Source organism: Parasteatoda tepidariorum, chromosome 2, assembly GCF_043381705.1.
Source record: "Parasteatoda tepidariorum isolate YZ-2023 chromosome 2, CAS_Ptep_4.0, whole genome shotgun sequence".
Lineage (NCBI taxonomy): Eukaryota > Metazoa > Arthropoda > Arachnida > Araneae > Theridiidae > Parasteatoda > Parasteatoda tepidariorum.
The window spans coordinates 26,353,316-26,369,686 of NC_092205.1; the positions used below are offsets into that span (position 1 = coordinate 26,353,316).

The window sequence follows — 16,371 nt, forward strand, 5'->3', positions numbered from 1 at the left end:
ATTATAGCCAAAATTTTAACCTTTTTAAAGAGATATCAGTTTTAGAAATTTTATCTTAAGATTTTATACTATAGCACATTTCTAATAGGTTTAACGAATTACATGTCATTTATTTGAATTCAAATTTATTTTAATGACTTAGTATTTACTAAAAAGATGTATTTTTTTTTTAAAAAAAAAAGTTGTTATATGGATTTGAATGATTGTTTTGAATTCTTAGAATTTTGTGCATTTGCAATGTATCTAAGTTAGTAGCGAGCGAAGCGAGCTTGGTTTGCGAAGCAAACCATATAAGATTGCGTAACAATTTTCGGGGGTTGGCGAGCGTTAGCGAGCAGGGGGCGCAGCCCACTTGTTAAATAAAATAGCTTAGTATATAATCTGAAAAAAATATGCGTGATAGAATAGAGAAAGAGCAAAAAATACAATGAAATAATAGGTTGCCAGGTAATTAAAAATTTAATTTCAAAATTAAGATGTTAGGACGACATTTAAGATACTGAGGTATTTTAAGATGCTTAAAAATTTTGGATACGTATTCGACAGCTCTTTATGTTTGGCATATTTACACTCTTAGTTGTAAATTTTAAAACATCAACAATTTTTAGATAATCGTTGTTGATGTCACAAGAGTTTTGTTCAAGACAATATAAAGATACCTTTTACATAATCGTTCGTATTTTTATCGTTTAATTAATAAAATATGCATTAAATAATTGATGAATATATTATTATAAATAAATGCATACTTATGCACATTAGTGAAATTGAATCAATTGAGGAATGCATCAATTTAAAACTTAATTAATAAAAAAGCAGAATCGTAACTACATTCAATCAAAAATAAGTTTTTATAAAACTTGACATTCGTTAAATATAATATTTTATACAAATCTCTTTAATAATTAAGTATAAATTAGCTGACGATTTAAATAGAAACATCGTATTTTATCATTAAAAAAAGAAAAGAAAAAGAAAGGAAAATGATATCTAATCCAAAAAAAAAAAAAAAAAAAAAAAAAAAAAATCATGAATGAAATTTACGCTGGGCTTCTATAGTAAGTCAATTTTCTTCTAAGTCTACCAAATTTAGGCATAAATCGCTCCATTTAAATATTTTTCTCACTGTCGCCAAATTGTTTTTTTTTTTTTTTTNATACAAAAAAAAAAAAAAAAAGAAAAAAAAAAAATCATGAATGAAATTTACGCTGGGCTTCTATAGTAAGTCAATTTTCTTCTAAGTCTACCAAATTTAGGCATAAATCGCACCATTTAAATATTTTTCTCACTGTCGCCAAATTGTTTTTTTTTTTTTTTTTAGAATGATTAATTTGAATTGTTCTCATCTTCTACAAAGTGAAAATAAGTAAAAATTTTGATCACACTCTAAAAAAAATGCGTAGATTAATATGGTGTAAAGAAATTTATGGCTCATAAACTTTTTCCGTTCAGTATTAAACTAAATAATAATAAATAATTATTAAAAAGTAGTTTTTTGCATGAAATTATCTTTAGGTAAACGCGTTTCATGAATAGGGTTTTTTTCTTTCTAAATAGCGCAATTCGTTATAAAGATATGACCAAAAAAACACAAAAAGTGAAATTAAAATTCAGGGGAGCAAACTTTAGACAGCTCTTCTGGCTAAACTATTACGACCACAATTTACGGTATGTTTATTCAGAGAAAGTACGCTTTTGAGCTTTATTTTGTAATTAAAAAATATCGCCACCCATAATTAATTAACATATTTGAAGTCCGTCCCCCCTCAAACCATTAAGATTGAGTCCTATAGAGCGTCCGATCATTAAATCAAAAGTTATTCTAGATAGTCCGGTTTTTTTTTAAATTATTTTTTTGCGCACTTTACATAATTAGTTTAGCTATTACTTTCATATGAATTTAGCTATTACTTTGATACCCATTTTAAGACTTGTTAGACGCGAATGAGGAGAAACAAAAGTGAAATGAGAAGAATTTTGTTTTTTCTTATTCACATGCAACAAGCCATGAAAACTTGTGTCTGTTTTAGAGCACTTGAAACATGTCGACTGTTATTTCCTATTTATATATTTTTGAAGTGAATGAAATTTTTAATTAGGTAATATACGTCTTCAGTTTCTTGGGATTATTTATTTAGTATCGTTCGTAAGTATATTACCTTTCAAAAAAAAAAAAGTGGTAAATACTGATTTATTACTATCAAATTTTAAAGTTTCAGAACTCCGAAATAAATTCAAAAGCTAAAAAAGAGACCTACATTTTTTTAAAAACTTTCAGACATAGTATTTGGCAGCAAAAAATTGTGATCTGACAATTTTTCTGAAAAAGGTAGTTGTGAATAAAAATAATCAGAAAGCCGCATAACTTACCTTGGAAAGTTATGTGATTAAGATAGAGTTATATATCTGTATGAATGTTTCAGAATTTTTTTATTTAAAAATTAATCATGAGCAATTTTGATGTTAAAAATATCTATATAAAAAACTTATTTATGCTTAAAAGTTATTTAGAATATTTTTCAATATTTTAATATGAAGTTCTTAGAAAGAAAATGATTGAAATAATTAAAAAGAGTGATTATAAAGGCTTGGGGGCTACGCTTTTTCTTTCTTTTTCTTTTTTAAAAATCATTAGTTTTCAAAAAAAAAAATAAGAAAAGAAAAGGTAAAAAATAAATTATAACTTACTTCCAAAATCGCTTCTCATTCATCATTTTTTTTTTCCTTTTAAAAATCGATATTTTTCAAAAATAAATACTTTAGTTTATAAAATGTATAATTGCGTATTATTATTTTATCTAAGAATATTTTGTTAATGTGTTATTCCTTAGGAAATGAACGATTATTCGAATTTGAAAAATTATCAACTATGCTAAAACGATTATACTACTAGTAGTGCTCAACTACTATACTACACTTAAAAAAAAGAAAGAAAAAACAACAAAAGAAAGAAAAAAAAACTAAAACTAAGGAATGCAGAATGCGTGAGGCAATAAGAAACAATAAATAAGAAAAAAATTAAAACTGTAAAATATACTACGTATAGCAACAACGTCTAATATCTCAATCTCTTACTTTTTTATTTTATGCATTCGTTTCTTTCTTTCGTTTTCTTAACTTTTTTTTGTTGCTTTTGACATTAAATCAAGCGCGAGCTTATAAAATGATGATCGTGAAAAAGAAACGGATAGTCATTAATTAAAACAAGAAGATTCTGCATAGTATTTTTTACCGCAAGTTTAACAATCTTTGAACTAATTATTGAATGTTTATTTTTTATTCCATCGTATTCTTTGTACATTTTCAACCCAATTTTTAAGTTTCTAAGTTTTATAGTTTTTGCGTAGCAAAATGAATTGCAAGTTGAACTTCAGCACCTGAAACAGAACGGCGCTTTTGATTTTTTAACATGGAGAAAAAAAAATTATTCACAAGCAAAATGCTTTTAAAATGAAAAATATCATTCAATATTCCAAAGAGTTAACTACTAAGAGGATAAAAAATATCTAAAACTTAAAAAAAAAATTATAAATTTATTTCAATAAATGATAGAAAAAAAATTAAAAAGATCAAAAAGGTAAAAAAAAAAAAAAAAAAAATTTATAGATTAACAATATATTAGCCCTGGTTATTATTTTTGGCATATATTTGGGCATTATTTTTTCATAAGATTATAGTAAATTTTAATAGAAAATTTGTAAAATTCTATTATTTCGAAAAAGAAGCACTCATTTTGGCGAGATGGCGCAAGTGGCTGTTTCTTATTTTATAAAATTTTAGCTCGAAGTAAGAGTAAAAATAAATCAATAACGAATACTTTATACATAATATCAGAATTAGGTTTCTCATTCTGTCTTTCAGTAAATATATGCAGTGCCTACAATTCATATTTTTCACTGTCAGTTAAATATTTAATATAGGAACAGTCCCATACTATTCAAAGAAGAAATATTCATCATCGATTCGCGTAGGCATGTGTCAGTGGCGCGGTGTCGAGAAGATGAATAATGCAATTTTTCGCCATCTCTTTGCCTTGGCGGGTGTCAAACAACCGCCAAGATTCAGTCAGCTGTGTGCCAGTGGTCTCGGAAGACCGTGAGAGATTTTTTTCTTCAAGCAAGTGCAATCGCACTGAACTGCGGATATTTACTTCTCCATGTTCTGGATGACCATCGTGACGGTCCATAATGGCCGGACACGAGCAAGATTTTATTTTAAGTGGCCTTTTTATTACTAAAAGTGAGAGAATTCGTGTGATTTTGAACAAGGAGTGCCTTTTGTGGGAATCTGATAATTTATCAAAATGTAAGAAAAAGGATTATGATTTGTGTTCGACAATTCGAGAAAATGTTTGTTTTTGTTCCTAAACTTATGTAATCTTCTTGTATATAATCTGGACATCTTAATATAGATGTCCAGATTAAATTAATTAATCCAGATAAAATTATTTTATTTTGCGGATATGAGGTTGTTTGCTCAATGGATAATGTTTACATGTTTTGTTGACATCTCTATGGCTGACATAGGAGTGAGAGTGTTGTTTGTAAATAAAGCAATATTTTTCCTGATTCAATGGTTCATCTTTGAATAAATTTTACCTTATCGATTGTATTAGACTAATATAAAATGTTCGAGGGACCTTTTTTAAATAATTTTCATTAGTGAAAATTCGAACGCAGAAGTGTTTGTTACTCGTGGACTTTTTAGAAAATTTTTAGAATGTTAAATCATTAATACATTTTTGCATTTTATAAGCAAGTATATAAATTTTTTTTATCATTTTTATTCTTATTAAATGAACATATTTGCAAAGTTTGCTCGTTAAATTGCAACGAAAAAGAAAAAAAATAGAGTTAAATATTAATTTTACAATTTTGTGCTAATAAGCAAGCGTTTACAGTATTACCTTATTATTATCATTAAATTTACGTATATTTATGTAATTTGGATGTATAGTTAGATTAAAAATAGAAATGATTTTATGTCATTATAATTCATATTAAATTAAACCCATATTTTTGAAATTTGGATATGTAATTAGAACAAAACTGATTTTTTTTTAAGAAATAAAATGTACTAATATATTCATGTTACAATTTTTGTTTATAAACAATAATTTACAATTTATCTTATCATTATTCTTTTTAAATTGGTTATATATTTATGTTATTTGAATGTAACAAATATGGGATAATTTTTTATGTAGTTAAATGATTTATATATTTAGATTACCATTTTTGTATTTATAAAGAAGTACTTCGATTTGTCATATATTTATTATTCTTGTATAATTGGGCACATAATTATGTAATTTGGATGTAGTATAAGAACTGTTAGGAGACAATACACTTAGTTATTTCCTTTAAATTTTTTAACTCATAAAGACAAAATCTGAATTAATATAAATTTTATCTTTAATGTTTTAAAATGATTTTATTATTTTATTACTTACATTAAGGCAGTGTTTTTGACATCAAAAGTTTTTTTAATATAAATACAATCACTATAGATATTTTTTTAAAGTACATAACACATTTTAACTTTTTTTTTTTTTTTTGCACAGTGTGAAAGTTTTACAATTCAATTTAAATAACATATCAAGATTTAACTGATTTATGAATTTTTTTTATTTAATACCACTTTGCAGTTAGTATATTTCCATCTGTGTGTATTTAGGGTAAGACAGTAGCATTGCCAATTAAAGTGAAGAACAAAAAATATTGCTGCCTAACTATTGTATTATTTTTCAGTATATGTGTCAACAACACATATACTGAAAGCATTTTAGTCTTAGTATATGACTAAATCTTTTCTTTTAGTTTAGTTTGTTATTTGTTTTTTTTTATATGTTTTATCTTCATTTATTTTATGATATAGAAATAAAAATTTTATGATTATCTTTATTTTTCAATATTTTTTTTATAAGTTATTTCTTTTATGCAATAAACTATATCAATAAAAGAAACTTAAGAGGGAATTTTTGATTATGGAGATACTAATTTTATTTATTATTTTTAATTACTTTTACCTCCAAGTTGTAAGATATATTGTAATAGAAATTAATTTAATCTGTATTTGTAGGTTAAAATGGGATATTTTTTTTTTAAGATAAAGTATCTACCCTATCAAAAAAGAAAGTAAAAAAGAGAAAGAAAGAAAAATCTTACAAAATTTCTTTTCAAACATTTCAATGCGAACACTATACTTTTAAACTTTTCCCCTAAATAAACATTTTTCTAAAAATGTAACAATTGTTTAAGAATGGACATTGCACTGTACTTGTAGAAATTTTTTATTTTATTTACTTATTATGAAACTGGAGAACCAGTACATTAAAAAGATATTTGTTGCCACATTGTTACTGTTGCTTTGTACTCATAAAATAAAATTAATGTTCATTGCCTGCACAAAATAATCTCAACACTAAAGTGATTATTAAAAAAGTATTTTATGAACTTATGTACTTTAAAAAAAAGGAGTGCTTAAAACCCTTTAAACCCTTTCATTGGTAGGTTTGCTTTGAATTACTTTAAAATACCAATTCTTATGAGCACAAAATAAAATAATTTAAGAATAATGTGGTTACTTGAAATATATTTTGTGATATTGATTGTTTTTATAGGTTATTTCTTTAGTCAAGGATTATGAATTGTATCTTAATGAATGCTACAAATTTTAATATTTTTAATAAGAATTATCTTTATTGTTAAAAAAAGTGTTGATTGAAAGATTCAATACTCTGGGCAGCTTTGAGAATAACAAATAGAACAACATTGTTCCTTTATTAACATATTCTTATTAGGATATAGGATAAACCTTAATACATATTTCAGGATTGAGTTATTGTTCTCAAGAACTGGTTCTTCAAAGGAGAAGCTTAAACAACTAGTTTAAACCAACAAAAACCTAGGACAATATAAAATTATCCTAGGTATCATAATGAATCTGAATTCTTTTTCAACATATTTAAAATATTAAATTATTGTATAAATTAATGCTAATGCAAAAATAAATGTTAATGCATGCATATTTGGTTAAAAATATGCAATCAAAAAGTAGAATTATAGTTTTAAGCAGAAGGAAAAATATTTTTACTTTCTTTTCTATTTACTTTTATTGTTTTATTTTATTTAATAGCTCTCATTTTCTCGATTAATTTTTAAACAGACTTAATGCAATGCTGTTATTTGATTTTTTTAATAGTTAAATGGTTAAACAATTAATATTTTGTTTAGTTATAATTAGCAAGGATCAAATTTTTTTCTTTTAATTTTAATGTTTTGCCATGGCATAAAAGCCAACTTACAAAAGGGGATTCATTTATAAAGAGAATTGTCATAAGTAAATGATGGCATGAATAGTTGTTTTAAGTTCTTATTGTTTTTTTTTCTTTCTATATTATTTGATGTCTTTCTTAAAGTAACTATAACTATAGAACTTCCAGGAATTCATTTGCTAGCATACATTGCAAATCATAAATTAGCAACTTAAAGTATTTTCATATTAAGCTATAGATTTAAATATTTTATTTCATAGATTATATTTATGCAATACAAGGTTTTGTTTTAAGGTATTTTCTTCTCAAGAACAGTAGGTACTTTACGGTTGGCTGAGCGCTGGTAAATTCATGGTTAAACCAGTCAAATATTTGTCAAACTTGATAAATCTTTTTTTAAAAAAAATATTTTTGACCACTGACATTGAAATTAAATAAATATGTGGGGAATATTTATTTAATTTCTTGTAAAGTATGTTTTTGTCATTTAAAAATTTTCTCATCACTTCTTTTAATTGCTTACATGAGAATTTTGTATTGTTTTCAAAGTTTAATTTCCATATTTTTCTCAGGAAAAGCTATCTTTTGATTTTTTATACAAATAATCAATTATCTTGAATTAGTTTGTGGAAGTTCTTGTGTACTTATACTTTTTTTCCCTCCAGTTTTTGTACTTATTTTATTTTAATCCATTTGTGATCCAGTTCTTGTACTTTTTTTTACTTTGAACCATTTCTGCCCAGTGTTATTTTAAAATGTTTTTATTTAATAAAGAAAAAAAAAGGTGGCAGGATTATTTCCTTATTAGGATTTATTTTGCATCCGTAATATATTAATTATATAAATATTTATATTTGGAACTTAATTTAAGCAACAGTGCTTTTTTAATGCTCAAATGGTTACATAACAGAGAGAAATATCCACTCGGTATATATAAATATGTGCTATTATTTTTATCATATGTTTTTTGGACATTATATCGATCATTTTTTTTTGTGCCAGGCACAGAAGAGTTAATAATGTTTACAAAAGATTTTGTTAAGTATGAATCTGAATTATCTGTTGTGCAATTATTTTTTGTACAATGGATGTATTAAATGGACAACTATAGTTATTAAGAACAAAAAATATATTGATAATTATAATAAAGGGAGAAAAACACTAAAACTTACGAACAAATATTTTATTCAAATGGCTAAAAAAATAATTATAAATCTACAAGTTTCGATGCTACACTTTAGTATCATCTTCAGTACACAGTAAAAGATCTTCAGTTTGCTGTATATACAAGATTGCAACAAATGAATGTTATGTAATGTTTTTGTAAAGAAATGTAGTGTTTTTTGTGGTCCTTTTTTATTGTACACTACAGATGATGCTCTAGTGTAGTATTGAAACTTATATACTTTTAATAACTCTTATAATACAAAATTCGGGGGTTTTAACATTGATTTTTGTATTTTATAAATATAGATATTTGAAACTTTCTTCTTAAAATGTTTTTTGCTGATGAATTTTTCTTTTTTTTTTACTTGTAGCTAAAAATGTTGTTCTATTGAAGCACATAATAGCTGTTACACCTTGTGATTGTTCTGGCTATAAGCAAACAAAACCAGTATTATGCTGCTATTGCCAGATTCAAGAGCTTCGAACTGAGCATTCAGCATCAAAATATGTTTTGCCAGTGAACGTGCGATCAATAAAAGTTCATTATGCTGTGCCTTCTGGTAGACATAAATGGAAACTTGCTAGTCATGTTCTACAACCTCTTGATGCGGTGAGAGTGAAAGATTGGATCGATTCTATTCAAGATTTATTAGCAGGTTTCTTATATTTTGTTCACTAATTTTTTTCTATTTTTACGTATAATTTTTTGCTAAATATACTAATCTCATTTAAAAGCTTGTAATGGGAAATATGGTATGAATATGATGCCATAAAAAGCACAATGTTCAACAGATTGTATGGGGTGTATATAATTTAATAAGTATATTCTATTCATTTAAGAGGCATTGATTTTCGAATTATTTGAAACATGACATGAATGTGATGCGTACTAAAAAACAATGTCTGACTTATTATATGGTATGTATAAGATATAATGTGAAGTATATTCCATTAATTTAAAAGACATTGATTTTTTGTTTATTAAGTTCTGAAGAACAATGTTTAAATGTTCATATGTATATAATTTTAAGTTAAGCATATTTAACTCACGTAAAAGTTACCTGTAACCAAAAGTAATCAATTTACTTTGTAAGGACTTTTGCTCTTGATCTTTACCATAAGGTAGGATCAGTTTCCTTCTATCTGAATTTTTCTGGAGGTGCTGTCTCCATACACTTCTTTGAAAATAAAAAGAATACAAAATTCAATTGTATATACTTTGTACAGTCACAGGCGAAGATATAATGATGCTAAACAGCAAGTAATGATTAGGCTATTGATCGAAAGCGATGTTTGATGACTATGTAAAAGGATGGTTTTGCAATTCACCTTCTGCTGCGCTTGGCCCGTTTTGCCGTAAAACGTGATTTTCAAATGCATATAAAACATGGATTTCATCTTCTATGTTTTCGTGTATTCAGATATTGGAAAAGTTTATTTAGAACTTTAAGAAAAAGAGAGGGGAAAAAAAAACAGATTTCTAAAATTTAAGAAAATTGGTGTTTTTGCAACTGAACAGCACACATGCTTACTAGACATATTTTGCATTTGTAATGTATTGAATTTTATCCACCAATTGCAAATCTTTTTTTAAAATTTCAGTTTCTTTCATAGTTACATTTATAATATGTTTTCCACATTTACATAGTTTTTATAGATTTTAAAATGGACTTATTTGATTTTTTTTTTTTTTTTTGCATGCAAATTTTTCATTTTATAAGAATAAAGCAATCATTATATAAAGCCTTTAATAACTAGTTCATAAAAATAATTTCACTTTATTTACATTTGTAATGTCAGGGGCCTGTCCAGGCCGAATTTACTACCGTTTAGAGCAGTGGTTTCCAACTTGTATGAGGCCGGGGGCCACAATTAAAAACGCAAATCAAATGGCGGGCCGCAACTTGATCAAAATTTTAATGTAGGACTCCTTTATGTTTGAAGGAACATTAAATATTACTGTCAGATTTTTACACAAGTTGTACAAAACAAAAGTATTGAATTACAAATTAAAATAAGAAGTAGATTTTTAAAAATACTTAATTGTTACTAATAATATTTAAAAAAATATTAAATGGTAAAAATTCGGGCTACAATAACTTTAATGTGCACCTATATGTATTAAACAATTAATGTGCAACAGATATCTAATTGTTAAGATTTAAAACTTCAAAAAGGTTGGTATTAAAACTTACATAGTACCACACAAAATGTTTAATGAGAAAATTGAGGTTTGTCTGCTACAACCACCAGAGAATAGATATTTACATCTTAAATTAAAAATTTACAAATGTGTGTGTAAATATTTTCGTCCAAAATGAGTGGTTTCAAAAAGCTAAATCGGAGAATTTCTTCAAGAACATTTCTGATGCACACATGCTGAATTACATTCACAAAATACAAAAAAAAGAAAAAAATTTAATTAAAAAGAGCAGCATACACGATTATTTTTGTATTTAAATAAATATTTTCTTAAATGCAAAACCCGAGAAAATAATTTTTTTCTCCACCGTTAGTATGTTAAATTTCACAGAAACGAAGAAATTAGGTTTCTATAAACGAGAAAAGTATTTTAAGCCCATATAGATTTTTTATGAAAATTGTCCGCAAAAAAAATTTCAACTAATATATTTTAGGCCGCGGGCCACAAAAAAAGGCTTTGCGGGCCGGATACGACCCCTGGGCTGCCAGTTAGAAACTGCTGGTTTAGAGGTACCTTCACAAATTCAACGTTAGGAAAAACGGTAGTTTTACAAATTCAACTTTAGGAAAAACGGTAGTTTCACAGAATACTTTTTCTTTAAATTTAATTTTTGTATCCCTTAAGAAACGATAAATCCATATTTTTGTGTTGAATTTTTAATATAATTTTTAATTTTTCACAAATTATGTCTAAATTTTCATGAAATAGGTACCTTTCAGAAAAACCTAGACAGATCCCTGAATGTTATTTAGGATGAATTTATTAAATGAATTTTGTAAAAATGAATAAGCATTTAATAGTAGCTCAATTAATTACTTAAAGAACTTGTATGCCATGTTTTTGGACAAATTTAAATTTAGACCACTTCTGTAACAGACTAATAAGTTTATTTTTTCATGCATTTAGACTATATTTCTCCTTTTGTTAACAGAGATAAGCTAATCACAAACTCCCCTACTTTCACAAGATTACATAAGCAGGGTTATATTTACATATGTTGTTTTTAAAATGTAATTTATTTATTTTTTTTGTCAAAATGTTATTTTAAAATTTTTTTTAAAAAGGTTTTTTCCTTCTGATTATGAGAATTTAGTTTCTTATGTAAGCATTGCTTATAATTCCGTTTTTCTCCATTAAATGTTTATGAAATATTTGAACTTGTTTTAAATATTTATAATTTGTTAACATTCCTTTTCAGCTTGAAAATAAAATTATTTTTCTATATAATTACAATATTAATTTCAGCAACATCAAGCATTATTTTACTTTTAACTGAGTAATTAAGTTCAGTGCTAAAACTTCATAATTATTACGAGTTTTTCTTGGCTTTTGTAAGTTTACTTTTTGCCGAATGTTTTATTTTTAAAATGATTTTATTATTATTGAATCTGATGTGAAATGTTTTTATGAATTTATTTATTATACCCATATCTGAATAGTTCAATAAAATGTATATTTTTAATTGTTATGTAGTAGTATAGATGTGGGTTGGGTAAATACCCAGTGGATAGGATATTTATAAATGGATATTTACCTTTGCCTAGGGCAAATACCCATAATATGGATTTTGATAACCTTTTGTTCTTTTTAAAGCATATAACCATGATTCTTTTTGCTTATAATTCTGAAAATTAAATTAAACTTTAATTTTTTAGTAAAAATATAATCTAAAGCATAAACTATTTACTATTCATGTGTGTGTATCTTTAAAAATGGGTAACACAGTATGGGCAATACAGTATACTGTATAATTTTGACCGGCTTTAGATTAAAAAAAAAACTGAAATTTTAGGAAAGTTCTAAGGACAATTTCCAAAATAATTTCCAAACTCAATTAGAATCACTGTGTGGATGGAAATAGATTTATATTATTTTTATTTAAAAACATCTTTATTTATAAATTTTTCTTTTGTAGAATTGAATAGGCCTAAACACCTGCTAATATTCATCAATCCATATGGAGGAAAAAAGAGAGGCATCAAAATATATGAGAGAAAAGTTTTACCCATTCTTCATCTTGCTGGTGTTGATGCACATGCTGTTGGTTAGTTGATCTATTTTCTAATTTTAAAGAGAAATAAATATTTGTTTTTGTATTTTTTTTCTTCAGAAGTATGTTTAGTTGCAATCACTTTGGATTGTCAAGGCTCTACTATATTGTAATTTTTTTCTTAGACAAATATAGTCTGTCTATCTAAAGAACTCCCCTTCCACTGCCGCAGAGTCTAGGCTTGATATGGAAACTAGAAAGAGCATATTTTGGGAGAGAAGAGCTTTTTATACTTACTAATAATACTTTAATACTATGCTGATCCCTGAACCTGAGAAAACTTGTCTCAAATATTATCCCACACTCCTACTCCAAATATTTCATCCTTGTAACCATACTCACTGACAGTATTACAGATGACTGATAAGAGGATTTCTTTAGTTAGATAGATTGTACAGTAGAGTCTCTTTATATACATATGTATTTTTACCATCCCATTATACATTTGTGTACTTGTTAGGGTCGACAAAAATCATGACTTTCTTCTCAAAAGAAAAAGTATTTTTATTTTAATCAGCTTTTTTTTTTTATATATCTTGAATCATATACTTTTGATTCCCTATGCCAGTCAAAGCTTAGATGAAATTTATAAGTAATGCCTAATATTGTTTAAAGAAACAATATTATAAGTACAGTATATTTAATATTGCTAACTAATATTGCCAAAATAATTATATAATTATTGCAAACTAACTACTGAAAAAAATAAAGCATAATTGTTTTCAATCAAGGATTTTATTTTCATGAATGTGTAAAGACAAATATGAAATTTATTAGTTGGATATCAAATGAAGAATAAATTTGTCTAGATCAAGAGACATAAAAGTATCAATTATTCTAAATTACTCTTGGATAAGAAAAGTCTTACCTTATTAATTAAATACACAAGTTACATTGTTTATAAGTTTGAAAAGTATTTGTTAAGTCTAAATCGTTACAATTGAAGTATGCTTGTTAAATAGCAAATACATACTTGGAAAGTTGTAATTTAGAAATTCCATATCACTATAATCCACATTTAGCGTTTNGCTTGATATGGAAACTAGAAAGAACATATTTTGGGAGAGAAGATTTTTTTATACTTACTAATAATACTTTAATACTATGCTGACCCCTGAACCTGAGAAAACTTGTCTCAAATGTTTATCCCACACTCCTACTCCAAATATGTCACCCTTGTAACCATACTCACCGACAGTATTACAGATGACTGATAAGATGATTTCTTTAGTTAGATAGATTGTACAGTAGAGTCTCTATATATACATATGTATTTTTACCATCCCATTATACATTTGTGTACTGGTTAGGGTCGACAAAAATCATGACTTTCTTCTTAAAAGAAAAAGTATTTTTATTTTAATCAGCTTTTTTCTTATATATCTTGAATCATATACTTTTGATTCCCTATACCAGTCAAAGCTTAGATGAAATTTATAAGTAATGCCTAATATTGTTTAAAGAAACAATATTATAAGTACAGTATATTTAATATTCCTAACTAAAACTGCTAAAATAATTATTGCAAACTAATCACTGAAAAAATTAAATCATAATTATTTTCAGGAATTTGTAAAGACAAATATGAAATTTGTTAGTTAGATATCAAATGAAGAATAAATCTGTCTAGATCAAGAGACATAAAAGTATCAATTATTCTAAATTACTCTTGGATAAGATAAGTCTTACCTTATTAATTATATACACAAGCTACATTGTTTATAAGTTTGAAAAGTATTTGTTAAGTCTAATTTGTTACAATTGAAGTATGCTTGTTAATAACAAATACATACTTGGAAAGTTGCAATTTAAAAATTCCATATCACTATAACCCACATTTAGCTTTTTTTAAATTTTATTTTTAGTTTATTAGTTCAGATTTATTTTTAGTTTATTTTGAACATTAAATAATGATTTATATGCATTACTCTCTAGCATTATTTTGCTGCATAAGACCTACTATATCAATGAAATCAGATAAAAAAAAATTATAAACTTAATTATTTATTTATAAATTATTATAAATAAAAATATTTTGATTTAAATTAATGATTTAAAAAAAATCAGATGATTTAAATTTGGTTCCAGTTGAAAAATTTGCTTTAGAGAAAATTTCCTTGTATGGAAGTTCAGAGATTTGTGCAAATATTTAAATCTTACAAAATTTATACTTGGTATAATAAGTTCAATTTTTTGTATTTATGACTTTTAATTTAAAAAAAGGTGTACCATGTATTATAAAGCAGTGTTTGACTGGAATGATTTTTATTCTCATAGAATTTTGTTATTCGGAAAGAAACAGGCACACTAAGATAGAATGAATGGTATGAGTCGTGATGTACAGAGCCTCTTAACTGTTTTGCTTTTTGTATAAATATTTGTTTTTTATTTTGATGTTTGAAGTCAGGAAAAAGGTTCAACCTAGTTTGACCAGATCTGTTTTGTAGCAAACTCTGGTTGTTGACTATATGCTTGGTTAACAGTTAACTTCACTAAGGCACAAAATGAGAAGATGATTAGATGTTCATTGGTTGCCAAGAAATTCCAACTTTCTTCAAAAATAATGAAATTTAAAAAAGGCAAACATTGGAAAAATTCCAAAACTGAAGAAATTCAAAAAGATATTTGTCTGAAAAATACCTAAAATGATGAAAATTGTAAATAAACATTGGAAATAAATATGATAAATTATTAATATTATATAAAGATAACTATCTGGAAAATTCATTATAGGGAAACAACCACTTTGTTGTATGAATACTATTTTGAATGTTATGATTAAAAATTTTCATCGTAGGGAGATATTTGGTGCAGAAAAACTTTGTTCTTTCATTGAGACTTTGCTAAATATATAATAATAATTAATAAATTTTAGTTGCAAGAAAATATATCTGTTCTAAATTTATTATGATATTTAACTATGATTAGAACAAAATTTAAGGGAAGAATATTTTATTAAGATAGAAATATTTAAAAGCTAGTATATTTGTTAAAATTGTTATTTTATTTGAAATATTACCATTTTAAAGTTCTTGATAAAATAAAAACTTCATTTGATCAAAAAACATTAAGATAGATAAGGTCACTAGAAAAGGCATCTTTCAAAGTGCCTTCTATATCTTAGTCCTGGACTCAAATGCCCGTCATTACAGTGAACTTGTTACTATAGTTTTGCTTCATCATTGGGAAATTGCTAATGCTCTATCCTATTTTGGTTTTTAAACTCATTTTATGTTTTGAGGCCTATAAAAAAAATTAAAATCCCTTAAAGATTCACTCAGTATTGATAATCACTAAGGCATCTAATACATAATTTGTCATTGCGATTTTGGCTACATCGGAGAAGCCAGACGTCTTCAAAATTTGGATTAAAGGAATGTCATAGATATGTTTTCACAAAAAATTCGATAAATCATCTCTTATCCCACATTGTTGAAATATTAGGCATAAATTTTGATATTGCCAAAACTCTTTGTCCCTATGTCACATCAGTTTATCTTGATCACCTAGAACTTTGTTTCATTCATATGAATGTTAATTCCCTTGTTAACAACCTAAGTTTCTCACCACCTCTGTAGTGCATAGAAATGCATTTTGACCATTGTGGTTTTTCTTGTTTTGTTTTTTCAACTTTATTTATTTTTCATTTTGTGTATCACCATTATTTAAATTCTA

The 16,371-nt window shown here is 25.8% G+C and overlaps 1 protein-coding gene across 1 annotated transcript in view; it reads left to right on the top strand.

Annotated features, from left to right (window-relative positions):
- Positions 1-3,944: 3,944 nt before the first annotated feature.
- Positions 3,945-16,371, top strand: part of LOC107444911 (Ceramide kinase) — a 36,725-nt gene continuing 24,298 nt past the window's right edge. The window contains exons 1-3 of the mRNA XM_043051849.2: positions 3,945-4,305; positions 8,815-9,099; positions 12,562-12,690. Coding sequence (XP_042907783.1) covers positions 4,188-4,305; positions 8,815-9,099; positions 12,562-12,690 — 532 coding nt within the window. The 5' untranslated portion in view covers positions 3,945-4,187. The remainder of the gene's footprint in view (positions 4,306-8,814; positions 9,100-12,561; positions 12,691-16,371) is intronic.